The sequence below is a fragment of the Oryctolagus cuniculus genome, chromosome 19 (genome assembly GCF_964237555.1).
Source record: "Oryctolagus cuniculus chromosome 19, mOryCun1.1, whole genome shotgun sequence".
Taxonomy (NCBI): domain Eukaryota; kingdom Metazoa; phylum Chordata; class Mammalia; order Lagomorpha; family Leporidae; genus Oryctolagus; species Oryctolagus cuniculus.
The window spans coordinates 46647605-46675498 of record NC_091450.1 but is presented as its reverse complement, the minus strand read 5'-3'; the positions used below and the strand labels follow the sequence as shown (position 1 = coordinate 46675498).

Here is a 27894-nt window from a genome sequence, read left to right as displayed (position 1 = left end):
CCAGCCTGTCCTGTCGTCACCTCCATTTCATCGGCTGCCCTGCCAGACTGACAAGCCCATTTCACGTGCGCCCTTGTCTCCCCCCACCCCTTGCTTCCCTGCAGGGAAAGCGTTGAGAAAAGACACTCCAGCCACCTTTCACCAGCACCTCTCCTCCCGGTGAACACCCTGGGACACAGCCGCAGCTCCGCCGAACACATCCGGGGGCATTTGAACACTGAGGCTCGCGAGAAAGACAAACCCAAAGAGAGGGAGAGAGACCACTCGGAACCCCGCAAGGACCTGACCGCCGAGGAACACAAGGCCAAGGAGGGCCACCTGCCCGACAAGGACGGGCACGGCCACGAGGGGCGGGCCGTGGGCGAAGAGGCCAAGCAGCTGGCCCGGGGGCCGTCGCCCTACGCGCGGGCCCCCGTGGCGGAGAGCGCCAGGCCCAACAGCACCTCGAGCCGGGAGGCCGAGGCGCGCAAGGGCGAGCCGGCCTACGAGAACCCCAAGAAGAGCGCCGAGGTCAAGGTGAAGGAGGAACGCAAGGAAGAACATGACGTGGCGCCCGAGGCCCCACAGGCCCACCGGCCCGCAGAGCCGCCCCCGCCCAGCTCCTCGGCCAGCGTGCACCCGGGGCCCCTGGCGAGCATGCCCATGACGGTGGGGGTGGCGGGCATCCATCCCATGAACAGCATCAGCAGCCTGGACAGGACTCGCATGATGACCCCCTTCATGGGCCTCAGCCCCATCCCGGGGGGAGAGCGCTTCCCGTACCCCTCCTTCCACTGGGACCCCATCCGGGACCCCCTGCGGGACCCCTACCGAGACCTGGACATTCACCGGAGAGACCCGCTGGCCAGGGACTTCCTGCTGCGCAACGACCCGCTGCACCGGCTGTCGGCGCCGCGGCTGTACGAGGCCGACCGCTCCTTCCGGGACAGGGAGCCGCACGACTACAACCATCACCACCACCACCACCACCACCCGGCGCTGGGCGTGGACCCGCGGCGCGAGCACGAGCGGGGCGGCCACCTGGACGAGCGCGAGCGCCTGCACATGCTCCGCGAAGACTACGAGCACACGCGGGGGCTGCACTCGGTGCACCCCGCCTCCCTGGACGGGCACCTGCCGCACCCCGGCCTCCTCACGCCGGGGCTGCCCAGCATGCACTACCCGCGCATCAGCCCCACCGCGGGCCACCAGAACGGACTCCTCAACAAGACGCCGCCCACCGCGGCGCTCAGCGCGCCGCCCCCGCTCATCTCCACGCTGGGGGGCCGCCCGGTGTCCCCGCGGAGGACTACGCCCCTGTCGGCCGAGATCCGCGACCGGCCCCCTTCCCACACCCTCAAGGACATCGAAGCTCGGTAAGAGGCGCCTGGAGCCCGGAGCCGGCGGCCGCCCCTCCAAGCCCCGGGCGAACTCACGCGAGACTCGGCAGCGCGCGTGCGCGAGAACTCCGCGCGTCCTAGGCGAGCGTCCTTGGCGCGGGGCGGGGCCCCCGCGCGCCGCGGCCCCGCCCACCCGGGCCGCGGCCCCGCCCACCCTTGTACAAAAAAAAAAAAACGAAATGTACAGACTCAGTGCAGATTTTGAAATGGTTTTGTATATTATATGTTGAGATTTTTTTCCAGCCCTTTTAGCCAAGTCATCTGTTCTCACGTCTCCCGCTCCTTTATATTTTTCCCTTTTTTTTTTTTTTTTTTTTGCTGTCGTTGTCGTTCCTTGTATAAAGCTTTTTGATTTGATCCCAAAGTGGAGATGACGACACACGCGGATTCCATGATTGATGGGGGAGGGAGACGACAGCCGTCCGTCCGTCCGTCCGTCCGTCACGCAGAGAGGCGGGCAGGCCGTGTACATAGTCATGTAAAAAAAATAATAATAACAAAAAAAAAACAAAAAAAATACACAGAGTGCTTCATGAGCTACTGGTTCATATATGCAAAAGGGTAAGACGAAAGCTTTACTGTGTACAGATGTAAATAGATAAAGAGTGAGTAACGGAATAGGAACCCTAACACGTGCTATCTGCAGACTCCCTGGGGCGATAGACAGCCGCGCCCTTCAACTATGCAATGAATGTCCGCGCTCCCGCGGGGCCTCCGCCCCACTCACAGCTTCCCACGGTCACCCTCCCGGACGCGGCTCCGGGGCTCCTTGCTTGTGTTTTTTTTTTTTTTTTTTTTTCTTGCAACATCCCAATTTTTGCAACTCGGACCCCAGGCTGGCACCCCGCACCGGAAGTTGCCGCTTGGTGGGCTGTGGGGTCGGGGTCGGGGTCGGGGGGAGCTGCAGCCCCAGGAAGGTCATGGAAGACGCGAGCCGCGGTCGGGGGGTCGGGGGGTCCCGGGAGGAGCGGGCCGGGGGCGCGCGCGGCGGGATGGCGGCCCCCACGCACCCACGCACACGCCTCACGAGGGGCACCCGCTCCCCGTCCCGTCCCCGCGCCGCCTCGGCCGCCAGGAGAGTTCACGACACCCAAACAGATCCTGACAGAAAGCGTCCCGTTTTCTCAGATGATGGATGTGTTTTCCGTGTGGCCGCCGGGGCGCCGGGGGTGGCGGTGGGGGGGCACTTCCCGGCGTGCCTCGCGGGACCCACTTCCCGGCGTGCCTCGCGGTGCCCCGGGCGCTCCCGGGAGGAGGGTCTGCTCCCAGCAGTCTCTGCGGCAGCCACGTGGGGCCGCGGCGGGCGGAAGGCGGCAGAGGAGAAGTCGTGTGTGTGCGTGTGTTTTTGAGTTTGCATCAATCTTAACGTCTCTTCATAATACTTTTATAATACATTAAGCCTCTTGTCTACATATTTGGAGAGAATATGACTTTACTAGCAGAGAAATACAATATATCTTGTCTACTGGACTGTAAAATACATGTATGAAATAAAATTAGTTCCATTTGGTCTTCTAGTATATTAAAGTGCTGACGTTGTTATCCTGTTTTTGCAAAAAAAAAAAAAAGTTAACTACAGACCATTGTTTCTAATAAGCAGAGATCTATTTTAGTAGTAAACTGAAGGTTTAGTTGTGAGCTTCAGACTTTGTGAACTCCAGATGTTGTGCAGTGTTTTTGTTTTGTTTTTTTCTTTTTTTAAAGACGACAACTTAAAAAAAAAAAAAAACACCCGAGGAATATGTACACTGGAACTGTAGTGGTAGCTTTCAGTATTGTAAAGAGATTGTTCTATACAGACCTTTTTGCTGTTTCTCCTGTATGTAATAAAGTCCTTTCTAGATCCTATGTGAAAAAGAAAAGTGAAGCAACTGAATCTTCAGCATGTTCTCATCGGCGAAGCCTTCTTGTGTAATGTAAACTGTGCCATGTTATTAAAAAATGTGAACTAAGCTTCCAGCTGCTTGTTTGTGTGAGATAGCCACCCTTACCTTGGGCAGGAAGCCGCCTTTGTGCAAGACCGGGCTCTTGAAATACCTGCAACGCAGCCTGTGTGAGAACAGTCGTCCCCCGCGGTGGCCGGCCACCCTGCCCGGCTCAGCGAGTGGCCCTCCAAGTAGGTTCTGTAAGCATTTGCGCCCTACCCAGTCGGCCGTGGAAATGTGTTTGTGGTACGTGGCTGAACACATTGCTGTAGAAGTCCTGGGAAGGTACTTTGGGATTTTGGTCGGTGAACACGCGTGCGCCGAGTTAGCAGGTGCCATTGGTGTCTCAAACCTACGTCAGAACTCAAAGCAAGAGCCTTGGCCGTGTCAGCATTGGTGAGCGGGCTGACTGACGTAGGACCTGGGATCCAAGTGTTTGCTCGCTTGCTCCTTTGCCTTCTAGCCTGTGGACTCGGTCAGTTGTATGTTAAACGTTCATCCAGATTATTTCCTGTTCCGGTCTCGACGTGGCCCGTCTGTCAGGATCGCATGGCGTATCCCTCGTCACTGCCAGCCTCTCCTTGTCTTCTGAATTTTTTTTTGTTTTTCTTTTTTAAAGACAATTGTTAAACTTTCTTGCATCAACCTGAAGTCACTGTTTGGATGAGATTGTTTGCAATGGTGTTGGTATCGCGGGCAGCGGTCAAGGTTAGAAGGGCTGTGGGTGGCTGTTGGAGTGGGCCTTGGGGGCGGGGGGAGGGCTCTGTATCTGTGATGGGGGAAGGGCTGGGAACTCCTGCAGCTCCCCAGGGGTGTTGGGGGAGTGCCGGGCCACTGGACAATGTCCTGGCAGCTTAGGCTAATGATAGGCAGAGCAGCGAAGTTTAATAAAGGCCCCTTCACTCGGCACTGCATTACATGTTTATACCTGATGTCCAGGCTGCAGAAGACAACAAAGAAGAGCTGCTGGATTGGAAACCAGGAGACACTGTGTTTTTCCAAATCCGGCAGTCCTTGGTCCCTCCTGAACACTACCACTGGCAGCCTGTTTGCTATTTCTGGCAGCCTTCACCGCCTTCCATTGTACACCTATTTCCACGTCGCCATCTGCGGTGTCGGAACACAGCACAGTCACGTTCTCAAATCAGTCACAGTATTTAATCTCCGGGGCTTTATTCATTCAACCTTTGCATATTTTCCTTCTAATTACATTCAGCGCCTCGGCATTGACGGGTACCAGCACCGATTTGATTTCCTGCTAACCTATAGATGCTCTCATTATCTCCACAATCTTTGACTGACAATGATCTTGTTACCTCCTAATGGTACATGACAAGCAAAATAGCGAATATAATGATGCAATAATTACCACTCCGGGTGGATATCTGCAACAGCACTTACGGCTTCTCCTTTCTCTGCCTCAATCAGGGTGGATGAGGGGAAATAAGATACGATCGTTGGTGTTATATACGTAGGGAGCAGGAAGAGAAATCCAAGACTGAATTTTGCAGTACAATCAGCGATGAAGTTGTAGAAGGTTCTAGACCTTACATTTGTATCCACGCTGAAAAAGGAATTAGACATCAATGTAATTTAATTGATTGAGGGAAAGAGGGCCACAAAAGCTTTATTCTATTTGAAAGGCAGAGTGACAGAGACAGGGAGAAACAGAATGAAATCTTCAATCTGTTGGCTGGCTCCCCAAATGGCCACAGCGGCCTGGAGGCCTAGAACTCTATCTTGGTCTCCTACTTGGGTAGCAGGAGCCCAAGCACCTGGGCCATCTTTCGCTGCCTCCCCAGGCGCATTAGCAGAGAGCTGGATTGGAAGTCAAACAGCTGGAACTTGAACAGGTGTGCCCATACAGGCAGTGGTTTAACCTGCTGACCCACAACGCCAGCCCCACAAAAGCTTTCTCATACAGTATACATCTTTATTTATTTTTATTTTTTTTGATTGCCATTCATTTTTCTCTGGGCATTTCTGGAAATTGCTTAAACACAAAGTTTTCCTTTCCATGGAAAAGAATAGAAAATTCTGTTCTCAAAGCTCAGCTCCATGGTGCGAGGCGGCTGGTGCTTCCTGGGTACTGTCACAGGTACAAAGCCGAGTGTTGAATATCCTGTGCCTGAAATGCTAGAAGCTTCTGAGGAGAAGCTTTTGCGAAGGAGCCCTTGGAACAGCAGCCGCTGGGTCTGAGTATGGCCACTGCGTGCTCTTTGTGTCCCTGAGCAGGGAGCCTGCGCACTCAGCTTCTTCCTCTATTAAACGTGACGATCTGAACGGAATGAGGCCTCAACACAGGAGCCTTCAGGTTCAAGCGCAGTCCCAGATCTTACAAAGAAAGTAACTTTTTTTTTTTCATGTACAGATGTATTTTATTTGAAAGGCAGAGAGAGAGGGGGGAAGAAAGAGAGATTTTCCATCCACTGATTCACTCTCCAAATGGCAACGGCCTGGGCTGGGCCAGGCCAAAGCCAAGAGCCAAGAGCTTCTTCCAGGCCTCCCACAGGGGTGCAGGGACCCAAGCACTTGCCACATACCCTGCCGCTTTCTGGAAATGGAGCAGCCGGGACTCGCACCAGCGCCCAGATAGGATGCCAGTGTTGCAGGTGGTGGCTTTACCTGCTATGCCACACCACCAGCTCCAGAAAGTAGCATTTTGAATGCCAAACTCAGTCCAATTAGAGTGCTGTGAAAATTCTTGCTGAAGATTTGCAAGGAAGTAGACTGGAGATGCTAGGTTTCTTTCTTTCTTTTTTTTTTTTTTTTTTTTTTTTTGACAGGCAGAGTTAGACAGTGAGAGAGAGAAGACAGAGAGAAAGGTCTTCCTTCTGTTGGTTCACCCCCCAAATGGCCACTACAGCCGGTGCTGCGCCAATCTGAAGCCAGGAGCCAGGTGCTTCTCCTGGTCTCCCATGGGGTGCAGGGCCCAAGCACTTGGGCCATCCTCCACTGCACTCCCGGGCCACAGCAGAGAGCTGGCCTGGAAGAGGAGCAAGCAGGACAGAACTGGTGCCCCAACTGGGACTAGAACCCGGGGTGCCGGCACCACAGGCAGAGGATTAGCTTAGTGAGCTGCGGCGCTGGCTGATGCTGGGTTTCTAACTCACAGGTGCTTCCCACCTGGTGGAGGGTTGTGGGAAATTAGGACAAGGTTTGAGGAGGCCACACCGCTGTCGTCACAATCTCTTAGTCTGCTGTCTTGTGAAACGTGTGCTGACTCCCTGACGTACACAAAGTGTGAAGTTGAGCCCGGGAGCCAGTGCGTGTAGATCTCAAAATGTCCTGGAAAACAGAGGGCTGGCAGCCTCCAAGTGTCCCAGGTGGGGCCGATTTCCTCCTCTGTAGCTTGAACTTATTGCCTCCTCTTTAGGGGCTTCCTCAAGTTCTATTTGGGTTTTGTATCTGTTGGGCCTCAGATTTCTTCTTTTTTGTTTAATTGATTTATTTACTTGAAAAGCAAAGAGAGATCCTCTGTCCTTTGGTTCACTCCCAAATGGCCACTAGAGCCAGGTCTGGCCCAGGGCCTAAGCCAGGAGCCCGGAACTCCATCCAGGTCTCCCAAGCAGGGTTGGCAGGGGCCTAAGTACTTGGGCCGTCTTCTGTTGCCTTTGCAGGTACATTAACAGAAAGCCCAGTTGGAACTGGAACAGCTGGGACTTGAGCCAAATCTGGATGCTGACTTCACAGGCAGTGGCTTAACTCACTGCACCGCCATGCCTGCCCCTTGGATTTCTCTTAGACGTTACTGACCTCACACCTGCTCTCCAGCATCCCCATGCTTCCTAACACCTTCTCACTGTGTCTCGTCCCTGGTGCTAGCACCTTACAAGGTCAAGCTGAAAGCCATCTTCGTACGTCCCAACAAGGACTCGGCTGGCTCTCTCCCCTCCCCTCAGCACTTCCTCTCTGTGTTGGGGTCGTCGGAGCCTCAGGGTTGGGGCTTAGGATGGTTGCTGCAGTGGGGGAGAGCCCTGCTGGTTCCACAAACACAGCCCTGGCTTCCAGATCTTCCATACTGAAGCCTACACGCGTGTTCCAGGTGGATTTCATGTGTGGACCCACACCAACCTGAAACAAATCTGAAGACACCATACCCTTGGTATGTTCAACAAACTCTGATTTTTTTTAAATGCCATTTTCTTCTGGTTCATTTTCCTGTTTTTTTTTTTTTGTTTTGTTTTAATGCTGGTTGCAGTCCACGACTTCATCTCCTGACCTCCAGCCATCATGGGTCTCAATCTCTACTTTGAAAAATAGTATCAAGGGAAAAAAAAAAAAAAACTCACTGTGCCGAGGGTAGAGGCTGTGGCTGGCATCGTGTCCTTGTCACCTCTCCTTTGGATCTGGGATCCCCCTTGAACAGCCCTGGATGCTGTTCCTGATTCTGATCTTGTTTCTTCCAGGTCTCCACCATACTCCAGGAGGTCACCATACTTCTTACCTGGCCATGGAGGCCCAGGACGACCGGGGCACTCTGACACCTCCATCTGCCAGATGCTTAACTTACGCCTGGAGGTTCATCCTCCATCATAGAGTACACTTTTTTATATTGGAAGGACAGAGAAAGACTTGCCACCAGATGGTTCATTCTCCAAATGCCCACAATAGCCAGGGCTGGAACCAAGGCAGAAGCCAAGAGCTGCCAAGAACACAATCCGAGTCTCGTCCCACGTGGGTGGTGGGAGCCCGATTATTTGAGCCATCACCTGCTACCTCCCAGGGTGCACAGTATCGGGAAGCTGGATCAGGAACCAGAGCCAGGACTCAAACCCAAGCCCTCCAAAGTAGGAAGCGGGCACTTCACCTGGCATCTCAGTAGCTAAGCCCAGCACTTGCCCCCACCACCGTAGTTACACAAATGCTTCTAGGAGTGTGGTCCCGGAGCAGCGTGGCCAGGAAACTCATTAGGCAAACAAATCCTCAATGCTCTCCCTCCAACCTGCTGAAGTCAAAACTGAGGGTGGACCCAGCAACCTGCACTACCATGGCCAGCTGAAACCACGTGCAAAGGTCCTGCTAAAAGCTACAGAAAGTGGTTCTGGGAAAGAAGCTGTGTGTCTGACTCTCCAGCCTGACCCGGATGCTGCTGGGTTGTCAGGAGTCCTGACCTTGTTTTTGAGCTTTGCTTTCTTTCCCATGACTGCCCAATTCGTGCATCACCGGTGGCATGAGATGGATGGAGAAGTTCCTCTGGCCCTAGCAGGCTTTAACGGCTTTCTGCAGGATAGCCACTGTTCTAATTACTGTTCACAGGGTTTCTCCCTGATTTTATTCAGCAACCTACAAGGCAGACACAGGTGTAACCCCTACTGGGAAAGTGAGAAAAAGGAGGCACAGAGAAACAAAGTAATTTGCCTGAGGTCAAGGGTACAGCCTAGATACAGACCCAGGCGCTTTCCCACTGGAGCCTGTTCTGTGAGTGTGCCACTGTGTTACAGCAGAGAAAAAACTTGCTGTGTTTACGGGCCACAGAGACAGCGACTGCTGAGACATCGTCTTCCACTGAAATGCACTAGGAAGTAGCACCATGGGTTTATATTCCAGACGCTGCCACGGATCCCTGAACGAATGAGTGCCACAGAGTTTGTGCGTGGCCCAATGATGGCATATGCCATGAACCAGGGAGTATGATGAATTCAGGTCTGTAAGAGGGTATTTCCAAAAGTGTGTGGGGGGGAAAAAAAAACAGATTTAAACTGAAGCAGGCCTGTGCTACAGCAGTGAAGCTGCTACCCTATATCAGAGTGCTTGGGCCCGAGCCCCAACTTCCCTCTCCTCCATTCCAGCTTCCTGCTGTGTGCCCTTGGAGGCAACCGGTGGTGGCTCAAGTACTTGAGTATCTGCCACACATGTGCAGCACCCAGGTTGAGTTCCAGTTCCCAGGCCTGGGCCAGGCCATTGCAAGCATTTGGGAAGTGAACCAACAGATAAAAGATCTTTCTCTCTCTCTTTCATTCTCTCACTGCCTAATAAAAAATTTCTGAAGCATATATTTATTTTGGTGCAAAAAAAAAAAAAGTTGAAATCCATCCATGGTTTTTTCATAGTATGTATTTTCCATAAACTTTGAGGCTCCCTCAAGTGTCTGCTTATTTTAAAAAACAGCAATAGTGAAAAAAAATTAAATAAATAAATAAAATAGCAATAGTGGCTCGTGTAGCGCCATGTGGCCCACAAACACGTTTGGTTCGGCCCAGAGTGACATCACGATAAAGTTTTGCAGGTCAAGTCCATGTCCTCACCCCACTGAGCCCATGTTCTCAAGGGGCCACACTCCCAGCATCCTTCAGCGCCCTCCACGTGTAGCCTTGGGCCAGATCCATGACCCACACAGGCGAATGGTTAACACCAAAAGCTCTTGGGAACAAAGGACTCTTGTATTCCATTACGAAAGCAGAACTCAGGAAGTTCCAGGTGACAAAGTGACAGTCCTGGCATGCAGTAAGCCATTGGATGGAGACAGGTTCTACCTGGCCAGGCCTGTGCAGGGGGTGTGGACTATGGCAGGAATCCAAAGGACAAGCCCCACCCCCAGCTGCGAGGCGCAGGAAGGGGGTGATGTGAGAAGGGCCGCCTCCCACGTGAGGTCAGGAAGCCTAGTCAGGGCTGCCAAGGTCAAGAGCTGGCCTCCTCCACTCTGGCCACGCTTTGCTGCTGCTGAGATACCCCGTGTGATTGTGTTTTCCCAGACCGGCTTCCACCCTGGGAGGCCTGAGGGTCACCCGCTGCCCCAAGAGCCCCAGACCCCGCCATGATGTCTCCCAATTAACTTCACTGGGGCCTCCATCACCTCCAGGCCAAGACTCCGGGCAGGGGAGGCAACAGGGCCGCAGCGTGGGTCTGAGCCGGGTCAGCCGTGGCCTCGCCCGCCACAGACTTCGGGTCCCTCATCTCAAAAACGGGCAGAAGGCAGGAGATGCGACTTTGCCACATAATGTCTGATTTCTCTTTCAGTTCAACCAGGTGACGGATGTTCTGAGACGGGGGAGGATTTTATCTGCTGATGCTCAAGGGAGACAAGAAACGTCGAGTACCGTAAGAGCAGGAATGTGCAGGTGCAGCCGGCCTCCCCGTGTCGCTGGGTTCTGTGTCGCCAGGTTCAACCCGAGGACCTCAAATGTTTTGGAAAGGGGCTGCAGCAGTGGCGCGGTGCACAAGCCGCCACCTGTGGTGCCTGCATCCCCTCTGGGTACCGCTTCCCATCCAGCTCTCTGCTATGGCCTGGGAAAGCAGTAGAAGATGGCCCAAGTCCTTGGGCCCCTGCACCCACGTGGGAGACCTGGAAGAAACTCCTGGCTCCTGGCTTCCATCTGGCCCAGCTCCGGCCATTGGGGCCATCTGGGGAGTGAACCAGCTGGATGGAAAACCTCTCTCTCCTTCTCTCTCTGTGTAACTCTAACTTTCAAATCAATAAATAAATCTTAGAAAAAACAGGCAAACATTTGTGTCCGTCGAGTCCTAGGGAGACCGACCAGGAGATGGCTTCCCCTTGCCCAGCGCAGGCTTTGCAGGGGCCACAGGCAGAGCCCAGGCGGAGTCCGCTCAGCTCCCGCGTGGAGTCACTGCCAGCCCAGCCCCACGGAGCAGCCCCGCCCGCCTCTCTGCACGCTCAGAGGGCCGCCACTTGCATCTGGAGCCCCCTGTTAAGCCTTCCACCATCGAGGGGCTCTCCTCGCCTCCTCCCTCCACCTGCAGGGGCCGAGAGGCGCCCAGCCACAGTCACAAGTCCCAGGACGCCGCAGCCCACCGTCCTCATAGCCCGGCACCTCCCTCCACCATCCTCTCTCTCCCCTGAGATGGCCACGGGTCACCCTGCCCTGGTTGCTTCTCTCAGGGCTTGCTCCTACCCCCTCCCGAGATGCACTGAGCACCGCCATTACTGACCCTTCCCTGCGTGGTCCTTGGAGGCTTCCCTGGCTCACTGCCCTCCTAAGCAACCCTCCCTCACGACCCTGCGGCTTGCCTGTCCTCGGAGCCCAGCTCAGGGCCACAGTCGGACGCCCAGCAGTCCCCGAGGCGCCTCCCTCACTCCCAGCAGCCCCCTCGGCGCCTCCCTCACGCCCAGCAGCCCCCGCGGGGCCTCCCTCACGCCCAGCAGTCCCCTCGGCGCCTCCCTCACTCCCAGCAGTCCCCGCGGCGCCTCCCTCACTCCCAGCAGCCCCCGCGGGGCCTCCCTCACTCCCAGCAGCCCCTTTTGGCACCTCCCTCACTCCCAGCAGCCCCCTCGGCGCCTCCCTCACTCCCAGCAGTCTCTGCGGCGCCTCCCTCACTCCCAGCAGCCCCCGCGGGACCTCCCTCACGCCCAGCAGTCCCCGCGGCACCTCCCTCACGCCCAGCAGTCTCTGCGACGCCTCCCTCACTCCCAGCAGCCCCTTTCGGCGCCTCCCTAACTCCCAGCAGTCCCCACGGCACCTCCCTCATGCCCAGCAGTCTCTGCGACGTCTCCCTCACTCCCAGCAGCCCCTTTCGGCGCCTCCCTAACTCCCAGCAGTCCCCGCGGTGCCCTTGCAGACCCTTCGCTACCATCTATCCTGGGTGGCTGTCGTCCCCTAAGATTAGCTTGTCCTGCCTTCCAGGAAAAGAGCTGGCCTTCCGTGACGCTCCTGGGAAACCCTCCGTGTCCCAGGACTTAAACCGGTCTGTCCTGGAGAAGTGGAAGGCATGGACCCCCGTGCTGTCTCAACCTCTCCCCAGATCACGAATGTCCACTAGGAAAGGGTTGTCGCCAAGGCCCCAAGAGATCGTTTGCTCATATATCCAGCCCCTGCTGACACCATGGAAGGAGCCAGAGCTGCCCTAATTGTACAGTCTCAAAGTCTGACTCTGGGAGCCGGTGTGGTGCAGTGGGTTAAGCCTCAGCTTGCAATACCTGCATTCCATACCACTCCACTGCCCATGCAGCTCCCTGCTAATGCGCCTGGGAAGGCAGCCAATGATGGCTCAAGTACTTGGGCCCTACCATCCCTGTAGGAGACCTGAATGCAATTTCTGCCTCCTGGCTTTGGCCTGGCCCATCCCTGACTACAGCAGCCATTGCAAGTGAACCAGCTGGTGGCAAGATCCCCCCCTCTCTGTCTCTGCCTCCCTCTATCAGTCTGCCTTTTAAATAAATAAACCTTTAACAATAAATGTGGACCAGTGTTGTGGTGCAGTGGGTTAAGGTACTGCCTACAACTCCGACATCCCATAGGGGCCCCAGTTGGAGTTCCAGCTGCTCCACTTTCCAGCCAGCTCCCTGCTAATGCACCTGGGAGAGCAGCAAAAGATGGCCCAAGATCTTGGGCATCCACATGGGAGACCAATATGGAGCTCTGGCTTCAGTCTGGCCCAGACCCAGCCATTGTGACCGTCTGGGGAGTGAACTGGTGAATGGATGATATTCTCTCTCTCTCTCTCTCTCTCTCTCTTTCTCTGTAACTCTGCCTTTCAAATAAATTAACCTTTAAAAAACTAAAAATGAATGCCTCTGTACCATCATTAGACTTTCAGCATGAAGGACTTTTACTTGGGCACTCACACATTTATTAAAGAACATGTGGATGGGATCAGCATTGTGGCATAGCAAGTAGAGCTGCAGACTGTGATGCCAGCATCCCATATGAGCGTGTTACTGTTCTGGCAGCTCTACTTCCAATCAAACTCCCTGCTAATGGCCTGGAAAAAGCAGCAGATGGTAGCCAATGTGCTTGGGATCCTGCTACCCACATGGGAGACCCAGATGAAGCTCCTGGCTTTGGCCTGACCTAGTCCTGGCCATTGTGGTCATCTAGGGGGTGAACTATGGAAACAAGATCTCACTCTCTCTCTCTGTGTGTAACTCTTTCAAAATAAATAAATATTTTCTTAAAGAAAAAAAAAAGAACACTTGGCTACTTGGGACTCCATGAGCAGCATGTGACAGTGTAAAAGCTACCACTTCCCTACACAGCCTCTCACCAGTCTTACCCCAGACACCTGCTTTTCCACACCATTTTCTCTGTGTGCTCAAGACAAACAGCAGGTGATTTAAATCAGCATGTAAAATCAGCACACAAATTCAGTATATACAGACTTAGTAATAAAGTTAACCAGGGAGGTAGAAGATCTGTATGCTGGAGTGGGCTAAGCTGCCACTTGGGATTCCTGAATCTGATATGGGGCTGCCCAATTCAATCCTGGCTACCCCACAGTTCCAATCCAGCTTCCTGCTAACTTGCATCCTGGGAGGCAATGGACAATGGCTCATGTACTTGGGTTCCTTACACTTCCCACATAGGAAACCAGGATGGAGTTCCTGACTCCTGGCTTCAGCCTGGCCTACCCCTGACTACTGCAGGCATTTTGGGATGAGCTAGCAGATAGACAATCCTTTTTTGTCTTCCTCTCTCTCTGTCTCTCTGCCTTTTAAATAAATAAATAAATAAAACTTTAAAAAAAGAAGACCTGAACATTAAAAAGTTTAAGACAGTGGTGAAATAAATGGAACAAGGTACAAAGGATATACCATGTTCATGGATTGGAAGAATTTACACTGTGAAACTGTCTATTCTACCCATAGAAATCTATAGATTCAATGCAATCCTTTTCAAAATTCCAATGACATTTTCATGGAGATAGATAAAACAATACTAAAATTTGTATGCAACCACAAAAGAAACCAAGTAGCTAAAACAATTTGAAGGAAAAAAAGCACAAAATTTGAGGCACCACCTTACTTGATTTCAAAATATTCTGCAAAGCTATAGTAATCAAAAGAGTAAGATATTGAGATAAAAATGGACATACTGATAGAAGAGAACACAATAGATACTAGAAAGAAATTCCTGTATTTATAGTCAATAAATCTTCAATAAATATAATAAGAACACACCACAGAGAAAAGACAGTCTCTCCAAGTCTTTTCTTGGAAAACTGCATATAACTACATGCAACAGAATGAGATTAGATCCTTATATCACACATAGACAAAAATCAACCTAAAATGGATTAAAGACTTAAGGGTACAATCTAAAACTATGAAAACATATGAAAAGCTCTTGGCACTAACCTGGACAAGGAATTTTTGCATATGATTCCAAATCACAAGCAATAAAAGCAAGAAATAGATAAATTGGTATTCTATGAAAATCAAAAGCTTCTACAGAGGAAAGGAATCAGCCAGCAAAGTGAAAACACAGTCTACAGAATAAGACAAAGTATTTGCAATCTGCAGAATAGGAGAAAGTATTTGCAAACCATGCACCTGAAAATAGGGTTGATATCTGAAGTATACAAGAAACTCAGTAGCAAAAAACCAAATAGCCCAAATCAAAAAATGGGCAAAGCACCATACAAATGGCCAACAGGTGTATGGAAACCTGCTCAGCATCACTAACAAGTGTTGGTGAGAATGCAGAGAAAAGGGAATGTGTATTCACTATTGGTGAGAATGTAGATTATGGAAAATGGCATGGTGGGTCCTCAAAAACATTAAAACTACAATTACCATGTTATCCTACAATCTCACTTCTGAGGATACATCCAGAAGTGAAAGAACTATTTCAAAGAGGGAACTGTGCAGTGGTACAGCAGATTGAGCCATTTCCTATGATTCCAGCATCCTATGTAGGAGCACTGGGTCATGTCCCAGCTGCTCTACTTCCAATCCAGCTCCCTGCTAATGCTCCTGGGAAGGCACTGGAAGATGGCCCAAGTGCTTGGGCCCCTGCTAACCATATGAGAGACCCTTATGGAGTTCCAGGTTCCTGGCTTCTGTTTGGCTCAACCCCAGCCATTGTAGCCACTTGAGGAGTGAACCAGAGGGTAGAATATCTCTCTCTGTGTGTCTCTCCCTTCTTTATGTCACTCTGCCTTTCAAATAAATAAATATTTTGAAAAGGTTGAACTCACAGAAGCAGAGTAGAATGTTTGTTGCCAAGGACTGGTGGAGGTGGTGGTGGTGGTGGTGGTGGTGGTGGGAAATGGGGAGAAATAGGGAGACCAAGTTACAGGGTAATAAAACTGAAGAAGGAAGAAAAATGGCAGCCGTTATCATCAAGACTGTGGGCTGTGCCACACCAACACTGGAGACTGAGCCAGCTCCAGGAAGCTGGGGACAAGGCGGCATTTGAGTGGTGGAAACACTTTGACAAGAGAGCAACCTATTTAATTAACTCATCAAACCCTTCCCTTAGAAAAGGCATTAGCACAATAGATTCTCGCACAGTGCGCTGATGCTTCCCAGTGTTGAACTTTCAATTTCTTTCTCTTCTTGTTATTCTAGTGTGTGGTTCTTGATGCATTCATGAATGAGCATGATTTTCACCACATTCTCCTGTGGCAACTGAGGAACATTTTGCAACAATAAACGATTATTATTACTCTTCAATGTTGCTATTAGCAGGATAAGCTGTAATAAGAGGGACGCCCTATACTTGTTCTTTATGCCGAGAACAGATACTAGAATTGCACATAGCTGTATTTTCATGAAATATTTAATAATAAAGTTTCAAAACAGCAGTGTTGAGCAAGTCAGCATTATTTAATGGATTTTTGTGTAAAATTCTCATATTCACTAATTATAGTTTATATTTTGATTTACTTTTTGAATCGGGTTGTATTTCTTTTGAGAGGTAGCCATAGATACACCTACAGACACACACACATGACTTAAGGCAGCCCACCAAGTGGGTTCACAGGCCAGCCAACCCATGCTAAGCCCAACTCTGGCTGAGACGCTGACTTAACATCCTGACTGCTGGATCCTTCTACCCTCCCAAGGGCCCCGGGCTGACACTGTGGTAACCTGGCTGTCACCGTGTCCACAGCTGTTTCAAGGTAGCACGTTCTCCTGAACTCAGTGCACAGTGACTCAATATACGCGTGCTGGGCTCTGCGGGGGAGGGGGAGAGGTGCCCCAGCCATGGTTGCTTGCTGAGATGTCGCAGGGCTCTTTCTACCAAAGACATGGCTTCCTCCTTAGTCAGCGGGTTCCAGCTCTGAGAACTGACTCAGCTCTGAAACCTGACAGGCAGTCGTAGCCCCCCCCCCCACTTCCTCCCTATCCCTTCTCCCTCCCTCTTCTTTTTCCTCTTCTTCTTTTCAATGTCCTCAAATGACTGCTCCCAGCGTCTGGTGATCTATCTTCTGATGGCCCAACTCCTGCTAACACTCCCTGTCCTGTTTTGTTCCAAGGATTGCTATGTTCCCTTACCTGATATCTCTCTGTGGGTCAGGAACCAACCCCCAACCCACCCCAGCCATTCCAACCTGGCTGCTTTGCATAGAATTTGTACCAACCTGGCTTCTGGTAGCTGCCACCAGGCTGCCTTGGGCTCGGGGTCCTGTCAATCCCATTACTGTCGGCGACCCTGCTTCCGTCACGGCCTTTTCTTTCTTTCTTATTTTTTTAAAAAGATTTATTTACTTATTTGAGAGGCAGAGAGAGAGAGAGAGAGAGAGAGGTCTTCCATCCACTGGTTCACTACCCAAATGGCATCAATGGCTGGAGCTGGGTCAATCCAAAGCCAGGAGCCTGGAGTTTATTGTGGGTCTCCCATGCAGGTGCAGGGGCTCAGGCACTTGGGCCATCTTCTGCTGCTTTCCCAGGCCATAGCAGACAGCTGCATTGGAAGTGGAGCAGCTGGAATATAATCTGGCACCCATATGGGATGCCGGCACTGCAGGCAGGGTCTTAGCCCACTACACCACAGTGCCAGCCCTGACATTGTCTTTCATTCCTGGCCTCTCCCATCTGGTGGAGCCATCACTGAAGCTTCTGGTGATGATGGTTTCCATCCCACCAGCCCACACCTCACGACCTTGGAAAACCCTGGGTCCCCTTGGGCTTTCGCATGAGACAGACACGTGGTCTGTCCACCGTCCACATGAGCTGCCCTGTGCCTTTCACTGCTTTCCCTCCAACATCTGCAGGGAAATTCTGACATTTCCACTTCACTGGGCCTTGGCCATTGCTTTTTCCCATGGTCCTAAGAGCTAACTCACTAATGAGTTTGCACCATCTCCTGGGGTCCTTGCTAGGGTGTTAAACCCTTATGTTTCTCTGGATTCTGCACACAATCGTCCCTTCTCACTCCCGTGGTCAAGCCTGGTTGGTCTCCAGTGCCAAGCCCAGACCCCCTGTCTGTGCTGGTTGCAAATTCAGCGTCTTGGAGAGTTGAGCCCCCATTTCTTCTTCCTTAGGTACATGTGTCCTTGACCAGGTTCTGCTGCTATGGGTTATAGGCCCAGCCAACCAGTGGGCCTGTGGGGGCAGATTCGGGGGAGGGCACATGCTGACTGATGGGGCGGGGCTTTCTATCATCTCCATACAAGGAGGGTGGGACTTTCTTGTGAAAAGAGTGGCCACTTTGAGGGAGGTGCCTTTCTCTGAAGGGAGGAGAGAACCTCCACTTTGACTATGACCGTGTCTAAACAAGATAAGAGTCAGAGAACTCAAGGGGCTTCCATAGCCTTGGAAACTCATAACTGGTGCATAGGGAGATTACTGATGCCATAAACAGGAGTGTCAATTGGTAAAGTCAACAACAGGAGTCACTGTGCACTTACTCCTCATGTAGGATCTCTGTCCTTAACGTGCTGTACACTGAGGCTTAATGCTATAACGAGTACTCAAACAGTATATTTCACTTTGTGTTTCTATGGGGGTGCAAACGATTGAAATCTTTACTTAATGTACACTAAACTGATCTTCTGTAAAAAAAAAAAAAAAAGAAATTATCAATTCCCAACTTGACTCTCACTGGGATTAAACATGACAATAGGTCTGATCTGATTTCATCATCATTTAAAAAAATCATCTATTATTTTTCACTTTATGTTTCTGTGTGGGAGCAAACTGTTGAAATACTTACTTAAGGTATACTAAGCTGATCTTCTGTATATTAAGATAATCGAAAATGAATCTTGATGTGAATGGAAGGGGAGAGGGAGTGGGAAAGGGGAGGGTTGTGGGTGGGAGGGACGGTATGGGGGGGAAGCCATTGTAACACATGAGTCGTACTTTGGAAATTTATATTCATTAAATAAAAGATAAAAAAAAAAAGAGTGGCCACTTTGGTAGGCTTCAAAGGTTCAGCAAAATCTTGTAGCTCTAAGTATTTGAGATCACCCTGGATATTAAGGTCCCATTTCTGTCCTAGACATAAACCTAGGGTGTATAACCTCCTCTAGAACTCAGACATACTGACATTAACTGTTTTTTTTTTTTAATTTATTTGAAATGCAGAGAAACAGAGAGAGAGATCTTCCATCCATTGGCTCTCACACAAAATGCCCACAACAACCAGGGCTAGGTCAGGCTGAAGCCAGGAGCCAGGAGCTGCATCCTGGTCTCCCACAGGGGTAGCAGGAAGCAGAGTACTTGACCCATCACCTGCTACCTTCAGGGATGTGCACAGCACAGCAGGAAACAGGATTGGAAGCAAAGGTAGGACTCAAACTCAGGCCCTCTGATGTGAGATGCACGGATTATAAGTGGTGGCTTAACCCGCTGCACCACAGCACAGGTTCTTAAGCCTCGGTTCGAGTTGAAGCTTTTTGTGTTTCAGGCTATGAGAACCTCCTTGTCCGCTGTCTGGGAGGCCCCTATCTTACCTGCAGGGCTTTAAGTTTGTCTATTAATCACCCACCGCTTTTTTGATGTGTTCCTAGGAAATCAGTGGCACTTGGCAATAATTAGCTAATTGATTTTTCTTCTTCTCTTCCCTTCCAAAGGTAGGAATTATATATTCTGGGCAAAATTCAAAGAAATAAAGGGAGCAAGAAAGAGGAAAGGAAAAAAAATCTTAAAACCTGGAACTAGAGGAGGGACAAGGGTGAGTTGTTGGGAGGAGTCACACTCGGAGTGGGGTGCAGGGCCCAAGCACTTGGGCCATCCTCCACTGCACTCCCTGGCCACAGCAGAGAGCTGGCCTGGAAGAGGAGCAACCTGGACAGAACCTACGCCCCGACCAGGACTAGAACCCAGTGTGCCGGCGCCGCTAGGTTGAGGATTAGCCTATTGAGCTGCGGCACCGGCCTGTCTTCCTGTTCTTAAGAGCCCTGGCAGGGTGGGCGCTGTGGTGCGGCAGGTTAACCTGCCCCTTGGGAAGCCTGCACCCTGTATCAGAACACTGGTTCCAGGACCAGAGGCTCCACTTCCAATCCAGGTCCCTGCTAATGCACCTGGGAGGCAGCGGAAGATGGCCCAAGTGCTTGGGCCTCTGCTGCTTACATGGGAGACCCAGACAGAATTCCTGGCTTCTGGCTTCAGCCTGGCCCAACCCTGGCCAGTGAGGTCATTTAGGGGGTGAACCAGTAGATGGAAGACCTCTCTCACTCTCACTCTTTCTTTCAAATAAATCTAAAGAAAAAAAAAATCCAAGGGCAGAGCTAGGTCAATGGCTAAGGGGGAATCTAATGTAAGGGACTTGAGAGTACCTGGGGGTGGGGTAGCGGTCTCCCTATGGGAGGAGCAGGAAACTTGAAAGAGGGAGGTGTCCCTCGGCGACTCTGCGGCAAAGGAAAAACTAAAACAAGAAGTGAAATTAAGGGTCCCACAGAAGCAAAGACAGTCACAGAACCAAGGCCCACAAACCTTTCCCTTCCCATGAAAAGTAGGAGCACTATTGATTTAAGCATTATACTTTGCTATGCCAATGGAAAGACATTTAAAATGTTTTAATTCATTAATTTATTTGAAAAGCCAGGACAAAAAGAGAGGAAAAAGAGAGAGAGAGAGAGAGAGAGAGAGAGAGAGAGAGAGATCTCTCATTCACCGGTCCACTCCCCAAATACTCACAGCAGCCAGGAGCCCAGAACTTTGTCCGGGTCTCCCACGTGGGTGGCAGAGACCCAACTACTTGAGCCATCACCTGCTGCCTCCCAGGGTGTGCATTAGCAGGGAGCTGGACCAGAAGCAGAGCCAGGACTGGAACCCAGTGATAAAGGTTCCCAAGTGGTGTAGGCATCCTGAGTGGTACCTTAACTGTTGTACCAAATGCTAGCCCCCAAAGAAGAGAGCAATTTGTAAGTAAGAGGCATAGGAAGCCGTTCCATTCTTATGCTACTGTTTGCACAGACCTCTAACTACACTGAGTTGTTTTTTTTTTTTTTTTTTTTTGAAAGGCAGAGTTAGTGAGAGAGAGAGAGACAAAGAGAAAGGTCATCCTTTTCTGTTGGTTCACCCCCCAAATGGCCACTATGGCCGGCGCACCACGCTGATCCAAAGCCAGGAGCCAGGTGCTTCCTTCCTCCTGGTCTCCCATGTGGGTGCAGGGCCTAAGCACTTGGGCCATCCTCCACTGCCTTCTCGGGCCACAGCAGAGAGCTGGCCTGGAAGAAGAGCAACTGGAACAGAATCCGGCGCCCTGACCGGGACTAGAACCCAGTGTGCCGGCGCCACAGGCGGAGGATTAGCCTAGTGAGCTGCAGCGCGGCCTACACTGAGTTATTAACACCTTCCCTGATGAGTAGGTGGATGCAATCAATCACAACAAGAATTTAAACACTTGCAACTGCTTAAACATTGTCCCCTGAAGGCCGGCGCCGCGGCTCACTAGGCTAATCCTCCACCTGTGGAGCCGGCACACCGGGTTCTAGTCCTGGTCGGGATGCCGGATTTTGTCCCGGTTGCCCCTCGTCCAGGCCAGCTCTCTGCTGTGGCCAGGGAGTGCAGTGGAGGATGGCCCAAGTGCTTGGGCCCTGCACCCCATGGGAGACCAGAAGTACCTGGCTCCTGCCATCGGATCAGCGTGGTACGCCGGCCGCGGGGGCCATTGGAGGGTGAACCAACGGCAAAGGAAGACCTTTCTCTCGGTCTCTCTCACTGTCCACTCTGCCTGTCCAAAAAAAAAAAAAATTGTCCCCTGGAAGTAGTCCAGCCGAAGAAACACCCCACTGTGAAGTAAGCAACAGTTAAGGGTGAAAAAGCTCCTTGAATCAGGAAGGCAAAATCTCTGAACGGAAGCATAAAAAAAAAAAAACCTCAAAAAAAAACCACACTCACCCAGGAAGGAGTGAAATGAGATTTGATTCAATGCAGGAAACATAGGAGGAAATAAGGACGAAGTGACCAACGGTTCAGGAGAGAAGAGGTTGGGCTGAGAACAGAATCAAAGCCTTCACGTGAAGATGGTCCAGGGAGCTGCTGCCTCCCAGGGTCCACACTGGTGAGGAGCTGGAGTTGGGAGTCGAAGCCAGGCGCATCCACAAGGAATGTGAATGTGTTGACCAGTGTCGTACCCACCAGGCCAATCCTCTGTGCCTTGCTGCTTGTTTTGATCTATTCAGGACATCGTGTGAGTCAAGCATTTGATTTTGGCCTGGGAGGGGGTTCCAGGCCTTGCACGTGGAAGTTCTCACTGCATCCGGATTCGTCCTCACAGCTCAGGACCCAGAGGACCTAATAACAAGGGCAGTGAATGATCAAAAGGGAAATCTCTTCCCCTTAGTGTGCGCAGTAGCTGTACAACCAGCCATTCATTAAGTCACAAGGAAAACCTCAGGAAGTTCTACAGAAATAACAAGGGGCAGGTTCTGTGGCACAGCAGGTAAAGCCACCACCTGCAGGGCCGGCATCCCATATAGGCCCTGGATCGAGCTCTGGCTGCTCCACTTCCAATCCAGCTCCCTGCTGATGGCCTGGGAAATCTGCAGAAGATGGCCCAAGTCCTTGGGCCCTTGAACCCACCTGGGAGACCCAGAAGAAGCTCCAGGCTCCTGACTGTCCCTGCTGCTGCCATTGTGGCCATTTGGGAAGTGAACCAGTGGATGGAAAATCTTTCTCTCTGTCTCTCCTTCTCTCTCTCTCCCTGTAACTCTGCCTTTCAAATACATAAATCTTTAAAAACAAAAATCCTAAGATGTCTTTGTACAATTCTATGGTAATAAATTCCTAAGCCTACATGAAATAGGGCTCTTAGTGGAGAGAAGAAGCTTAAATTGATCAATTTCCATGAAAGAAACAGAGAATTTTATTAAGGACTAACTTCACAATATGCACCAGGCCTGGGCGCTCTCACGGGGGAGAGCCCTGGTCTGCCGTGCCAGCATCCCATATGGGCGCTGATTTGAGTCCTGGCTGCTCCTCTTCCCTCTGGCTCTCTGCTATGGCCTGGGAAAGCAGTAGAAGATGACCCAAGTCTTTGGGCCCCTGCACCCACATGGGAGACCCAGAAGAAGCTCCTGGCTCCTGGTTCAGATCAGCCCAGCTCTGGCCATTGATGTCATATGAGCAATGAACCAGGGGATGGAAGATCTCTCTCTCTCTCTGACTTTCTCTCTCTCTCTCTCTCCCTCCCCATCCCTCCCTCCCTCTCCCTCTCTCGCTCTTGCTCTGTCTTTCAAATAAATAAATGAATCTTAAAAAAAGAAAAGAGCAGCTCAACCTGAGTATGAGCTCCATGTTCCATAATGGCTGTGTTAATGCTGGCTGCTTTAAAAATGACGTGTTGTGTGGAAGAACGTCCTCATTTTTCAGAGGATCCTGCAGAAGTTGTCAGAATGAAATGGAGAATGTCTTTCCTATACTCTCAGCAACTCTGGTACCCAGATGTGTTGGTTTGGTTCTGGTTCCCATGCCAGCCAACGCTGACACCAGCCAAGCATCCCTGGCTTTCCATGATGACGCCAAGTACCTGGAGTTGGTGCAGACCCCACATGAAGGGCTCAATCTCACGAAGCTGTCCCCTCCCTTGCAGGTGCAAATCTCCAAGGTGCCCACACCTCTGCCCAGCCTAACCACACACACTAAGGCTTCCCATGATGCCCTCCTTGGGTTTGGCCGTTTGCTCAGACAGATCTCAGATCTCAGGGGGACGCACGCACCAGATTATTACAAGGGATGCAGTAGAGGACACAGGAGAGCAGCTGGAGGGAGAGGTGCATAGGCCAAAGGCTGGAGGAGTCCCAGATAGAGGGCTTCTGTCCCCACGAAGCTGGGGTTCCCCACTAGGCAGGCACAAGTGCACGGCTACCAAACTGAAACTCCCTATGTTCCAGCTTTAGGATTATCTGAAAATGTCATCACACAGGCATGTTCCTTTTTTTTTTTTTTTAAGATTTATTTATAGGGGCCGGCGCTGTGGCATAGAGGGTAAAGCCGCCACCTGTAGTGCCGGCATCCCATATGTTCGAGTCCTGGCTGCTCCACTCCTGATCCAGTTCTCTGCTATGGCCTGGGAAATCAGTAGAAGGTGGCCCAAGTCCTTGGGCCCCTGTACACATGTGGGAGACCCGGAAGAAGCTCCTGGCTCCTGGCTTCGGATCAGCACAGCTCTGGCCGTTGCAGCCATCTGGAGAGTGAACCAACAGATGGAAGACCTCTCTCTCTGTCTTTCCCCTCTCCATGTAATTCTGACTTTCAAATAGATAAATAAACCTTTAAAAAAGATTTATTTATTTATCTGAAGGCAGAGTTACAGAGAGAGAGAGACAGAAAGAAAGGTCTTCCATCCAGTGGTTCATTCCCCAGATGGTGTCTAGGGCTAGAGCTGGGCTGGTCTGAAGCCAGAAGCCAGGAGCCAGGAGCTTCCTCTGGGTCTCCAACGTGGGTGCAGGGGCCTAAGGACTTGGGTCATCTTCCACTGCTTTCCCAGGCACATTAGCAGGGAGCTGGGTTGGAAGTGCAGCAGCTTGGACAAAAACTGGTGCCCATATGAGATGCCAGCATTGTAGATGCTAACTGTACCTGCTACGCAAAGACACCAGTCCCAGCATGATCCATTATTAACACAATCCCCACCTTGTCCGCCCTCCCCAGAGGATGAGGAGTGGGAAATTCCATGGCGAGGGTGGGTTCCTTCTAGTGACCGGGCCCCCACCAAGGAACCCACCAAGGGGGAGCTGCCTCATTAGAACAAAAGACACCCTCATCATCTGGGAAACCCTGAGGAATTTAGGAGATCTACGTGGGGCATGTCTGTCACCCCTGCCCCTCAAGGCATCATAAGGGTTTGGGGAACACTGAGTCAGGCGTTGGGGACAAAGATTCAATACAATCACAAGCTCCGCCCAGCACCACTGTCACATAGGAAATTCCTTGGGTTTTAGGAGCTTTGGACTAGGACCCAAGGGATGTCACAGGGGATGAAAAGTCGTGAAGTCTGCGCATTGCTGTCCATTGGTAAGGCAAAAACAAAAAGGCTGTGTGTAGGGCTGGTGTATGGCACAACAGGTTAAACCACTGGCTGAGACACAGGCATTCCACATCGGAGCCTTGGTTCAAGTCCTGGCTGCTCCACTTCCAATCCAGCTCTCTGTTAACGTGTCTGGGAAAACAATGGAGAATGACCTAAATTCTTGGGTCCCTGACACCCACTTGTTGGGGGAGGACCAGGATGGAGTTCCAGGCTCCTGGCATGGCCTGGCCCAACCATGGCTGCTGTGGCCATTTGTGGAGTGGACCTGTGGGTGGAAGAGCTCTCTCTCCCTCTCTCTCTGTTTCTCCCTCTCAAAATCTTAGTGATGGACACATCAAGATGAAAGGTATAGGGGTGTCAACTGCAGCTTTCTTTTCAAATTTCTTGCAAGATTTCTGTATTAAAATTCTTTCCAAAGAATGCAAGTGCATGATGGAAAATAGAAACAAAGCCAGCTCTTTGTTCCTGGCCAACAGTAATAGGATTGCCAGTCTTCCCTGGCGAGATTAGCTGGGGAAGAGCCACAGAGAACAAATTACCAGTATCAGGATTAAAAAGAGGCTCTCTACCCCACAACGTGAGAGGGTATTATATCTGCTTCTTGCAAATTTGAAAATTTAGATGAAGTGGAAAAACTTGACACTCAGCTTGCCAAATCCCATTAAAAAAAAAAAACAAAACAAAGAAAACAGGCCATTGAGATCTTGATTAGATTCATTGAAACAAACTATAAATCTATTTGGGGAAATTGACATCCTTACAATGTCAAGCTTTTTCATTCATGAACAAGGTATTCATTTACTTAGGATTTCTCTATCGTTTCTCAATAAGATTTTATAATTTTCCCAGTAGAGTTCTCTCCCCCACCCCACTTCAGTCTTAAGATTTATTTTATTTAGCTGAAAGGCAGAGTGACATAGACAGAGGGAGAGACAGAGAGGTCTTCCACCCGCTGGGCTGGGCCGGGCCAAAGTTAGGAGCCAGGAACTCCATCCAGAACTCACGTGTGGGAGGAAGGGGTCCAAGCACTTTGACCACCTTCTGCTGCCTTCCCAGGTGCATTAGTGGGGAGCTGGATCAGAAGCAGAGCAGCTGGGACTTGAACTAGCAATCCGATACAGAATGCCAGCATTGCAGGAAGTAGTTCAACTCACTGTGCCACAACACCAGCCCACCCCTGCCCCAGGAGAGGTTTTTTTTTTTTTTTTTTTTTTTTTTTAAGATTTATTTATTTTACTTGAAAGGCAGAATCACAGAGAGAGAGGGAGAGACAGAGACTGAGAGATCTTCCATCTGCTGGATGACTCCTTAAATAGCCACAATGGCTAGAGCTGAGCTGATCCAAAGCCAGGAGCCAAGAGCTTCTTCCAGGTCTCCCACGTGGGTACAGGGGCCCAAGGACTCGGGCCATCCTCTGCTGCTTTCCCAGACCATAAGCAGGGAGCTGGATGGTAAGTGGAACAGCCAGGGCTCAAATCGGTGCCCATATGGGGTAACAGTGCTGCAGGCAGCAGCTTAACCTGCTATACCACAGCACTGCCCCCCACCCCCACCCCAATAGAATTCTTGCACACATTAATTAGATGTATTTCTGAGGGCCAGAGTTGAGGATCCAACCAAGGTGCCTGGTACCAAAATACACACTCAGTCTAGAGGTACAGGAGCATGGATCTCACCCATTCCTCTGCTACACAGCATGGGTTTTGGCTGCGTCTCTGAGCAGAGTACCTGTGGGACCAGAGTACCAGTACCAGAGTACTGTGGAACCGTACATGTTAGGAGGGAGAATACTCATTGTAAGGATTTTGCGGTTGTCATCAGGGAGGTGGTCTGATCAGCCTGCGACTATGTCCTGGAAAAGACAAAATCAGGTCGCATTGGGAATATGATGTAGAGGAGGAAGGCGTTTGGCCTAGGGGATTGAGGCACCTGCAGGTTAAGAGGCCTGCATCCCATATTGAAGTGCCTGATTCGACTCCCTGCTCCACCTCCTGACTCCAGCTTCCTGCTAATGCAGACGCTAGGAGGCAGCAGCGATGGCTCAAGTACTAAGTGAGAGAGAGGAGATCCCAGGTGCAGGAAGTAACAGCACCACATAACGTGCACCTGCCAAGCCTCCCTTGACAGCCTTGCCTTCCCAGCATCCTCAGCCCCACTCTGCCAGGAGGGATCTTTGGGTCCTTTGTGCATACATGGGCATAGGAGGGCAGGGACAGGAGGGCACTGAGGCTCAGAGCAGCCTCGGGGCAGGACCTCGTCCTGGTACGTGGTCTCCACAGTTCTCGGTGTGTTTTTAGGCCACTGCTCTGAATTCTGGAGAACAGACCCCAGCCCGGATCTTGAGGCTCTTCCAGACTCAGGGGAGAGAAGTGGAGACAAAAAATTAAAATACAGAGTGATAGGGAACAAAAAAAGAAAAAAAAAAAAAGGAGGAGTAAGGCTCAGGACCCAATCAGACATTTTCAAAAGGAAACAAACACAAGGCCAACAGGTGTGTGAAAAAACGTGTGAAAAAACGTGCACAATCCATCAGGGAATGCAAATTTAAGCCACAATGAGGGGCCAGCACTGTGGCATAGGGGGTAAAGCCGCCACCTGCAGTTCCGGCATCCCATACAGGCACCAGTTTGAGTCCCAGCTGTTCCACTTCTGATCCAGCTCTCTGCTATGACCTGGGAAAGCAGTAGCAGACGGCCCAGGTCCTTGGGACCCTGCACCCACATGGAAGAAGCTCTTGGCTCCTGGCTTCAGCTCAGCACAGCTTCAGCCATTGCAGCCATCTGGGGAGTGAACCAGCAGATGGAAGATTCTCTCTCTCTCTCTCTCTCTCTCTCTCTTCTCCTCCTCTGCCTCTCTGTAACTCTGCCTTTCAAATAAATAAATAAATCTTTAAAACAAAAACTACAATAGCTGTGAAGAGGCCGTTCTCAAGATAAAAGATGAACTTTTTTTTAAAAGGTTTATTTATTTATTTGAAAGTCAGAGTTACACACAGAGAGGAGAGGCAGAGAGAGAGAGAAGTCTTTCATCCAATGGTTCACTCCCCAATTGGCCGCAACAGCCGAAGCTGTGCCGATCCAAAGCCAGGAGCCAGGAGCTTCTTCTGGGTTTCCCACATGGGTGCAGGGGCCCAAGGACTTGGGCCATCTTCTACTGATTTCCCAGGCCATAGCAGAGAGCTGGATTGGAAGAGGAGCAGCCGGGACTACAACTAGCAGCCATATGGGATGCCAGCGCTTCAGGCCAGGGCATTAACCCACTGCACCACAGTGCCGGCCCCAAGATGAACATTTTTGAGGATGTGAGTAGAGGGGATCCACACTCACTTTCGGTAGAAGTCAAACTGGTACAGTCATGATGGAAAATAGGGCGGGAGTTCTCCAGACTACTCACAGGAGAGCTACCACGTGATCCAGCAACCCCACTCCCAGTAGTTATCCAAACGGAGAGAGCCGGCTGCACTCCCCTGTTTATTATAGCACTGTT

At 51.1% G+C, this 27894-nt stretch overlaps 1 protein-coding gene and 1 long non-coding RNA gene across 10 annotated transcripts in view; both read left to right on the top strand.

Moving 5' to 3' along the window:
• The window catches only part of AUTS2 (activator of transcription and developmental regulator AUTS2), a 1249738-nt gene extending 1248179 nt beyond the window's left edge, over positions 1-1559 (top strand). For all 9 annotated transcript variants that reach the window (XM_051847919.2, XM_051847927.2, XM_051847923.2 and 6 more), the window contains one exon: positions 105-1559. In XM_051847919.2, coding sequence (XP_051703879.1) covers positions 105-1359 — 1255 coding nt within the window. In that variant the 3' untranslated portion in view covers positions 1360-1559. The remainder of the gene's footprint in view (positions 1-104) is intronic.
• Positions 1560-6054: 4495 nt separating this feature from the next.
• Positions 6055-10746, top strand: LOC138847007 (uncharacterized). The gene is made up of 2 exons (XR_011384576.1): positions 6055-7409; positions 10265-10746. It is a non-coding gene; the product is annotated as an uncharacterized lncRNA (long non-coding RNA).
• The last annotated feature ends 17148 nt before the right edge of the window (positions 10747-27894 follow it).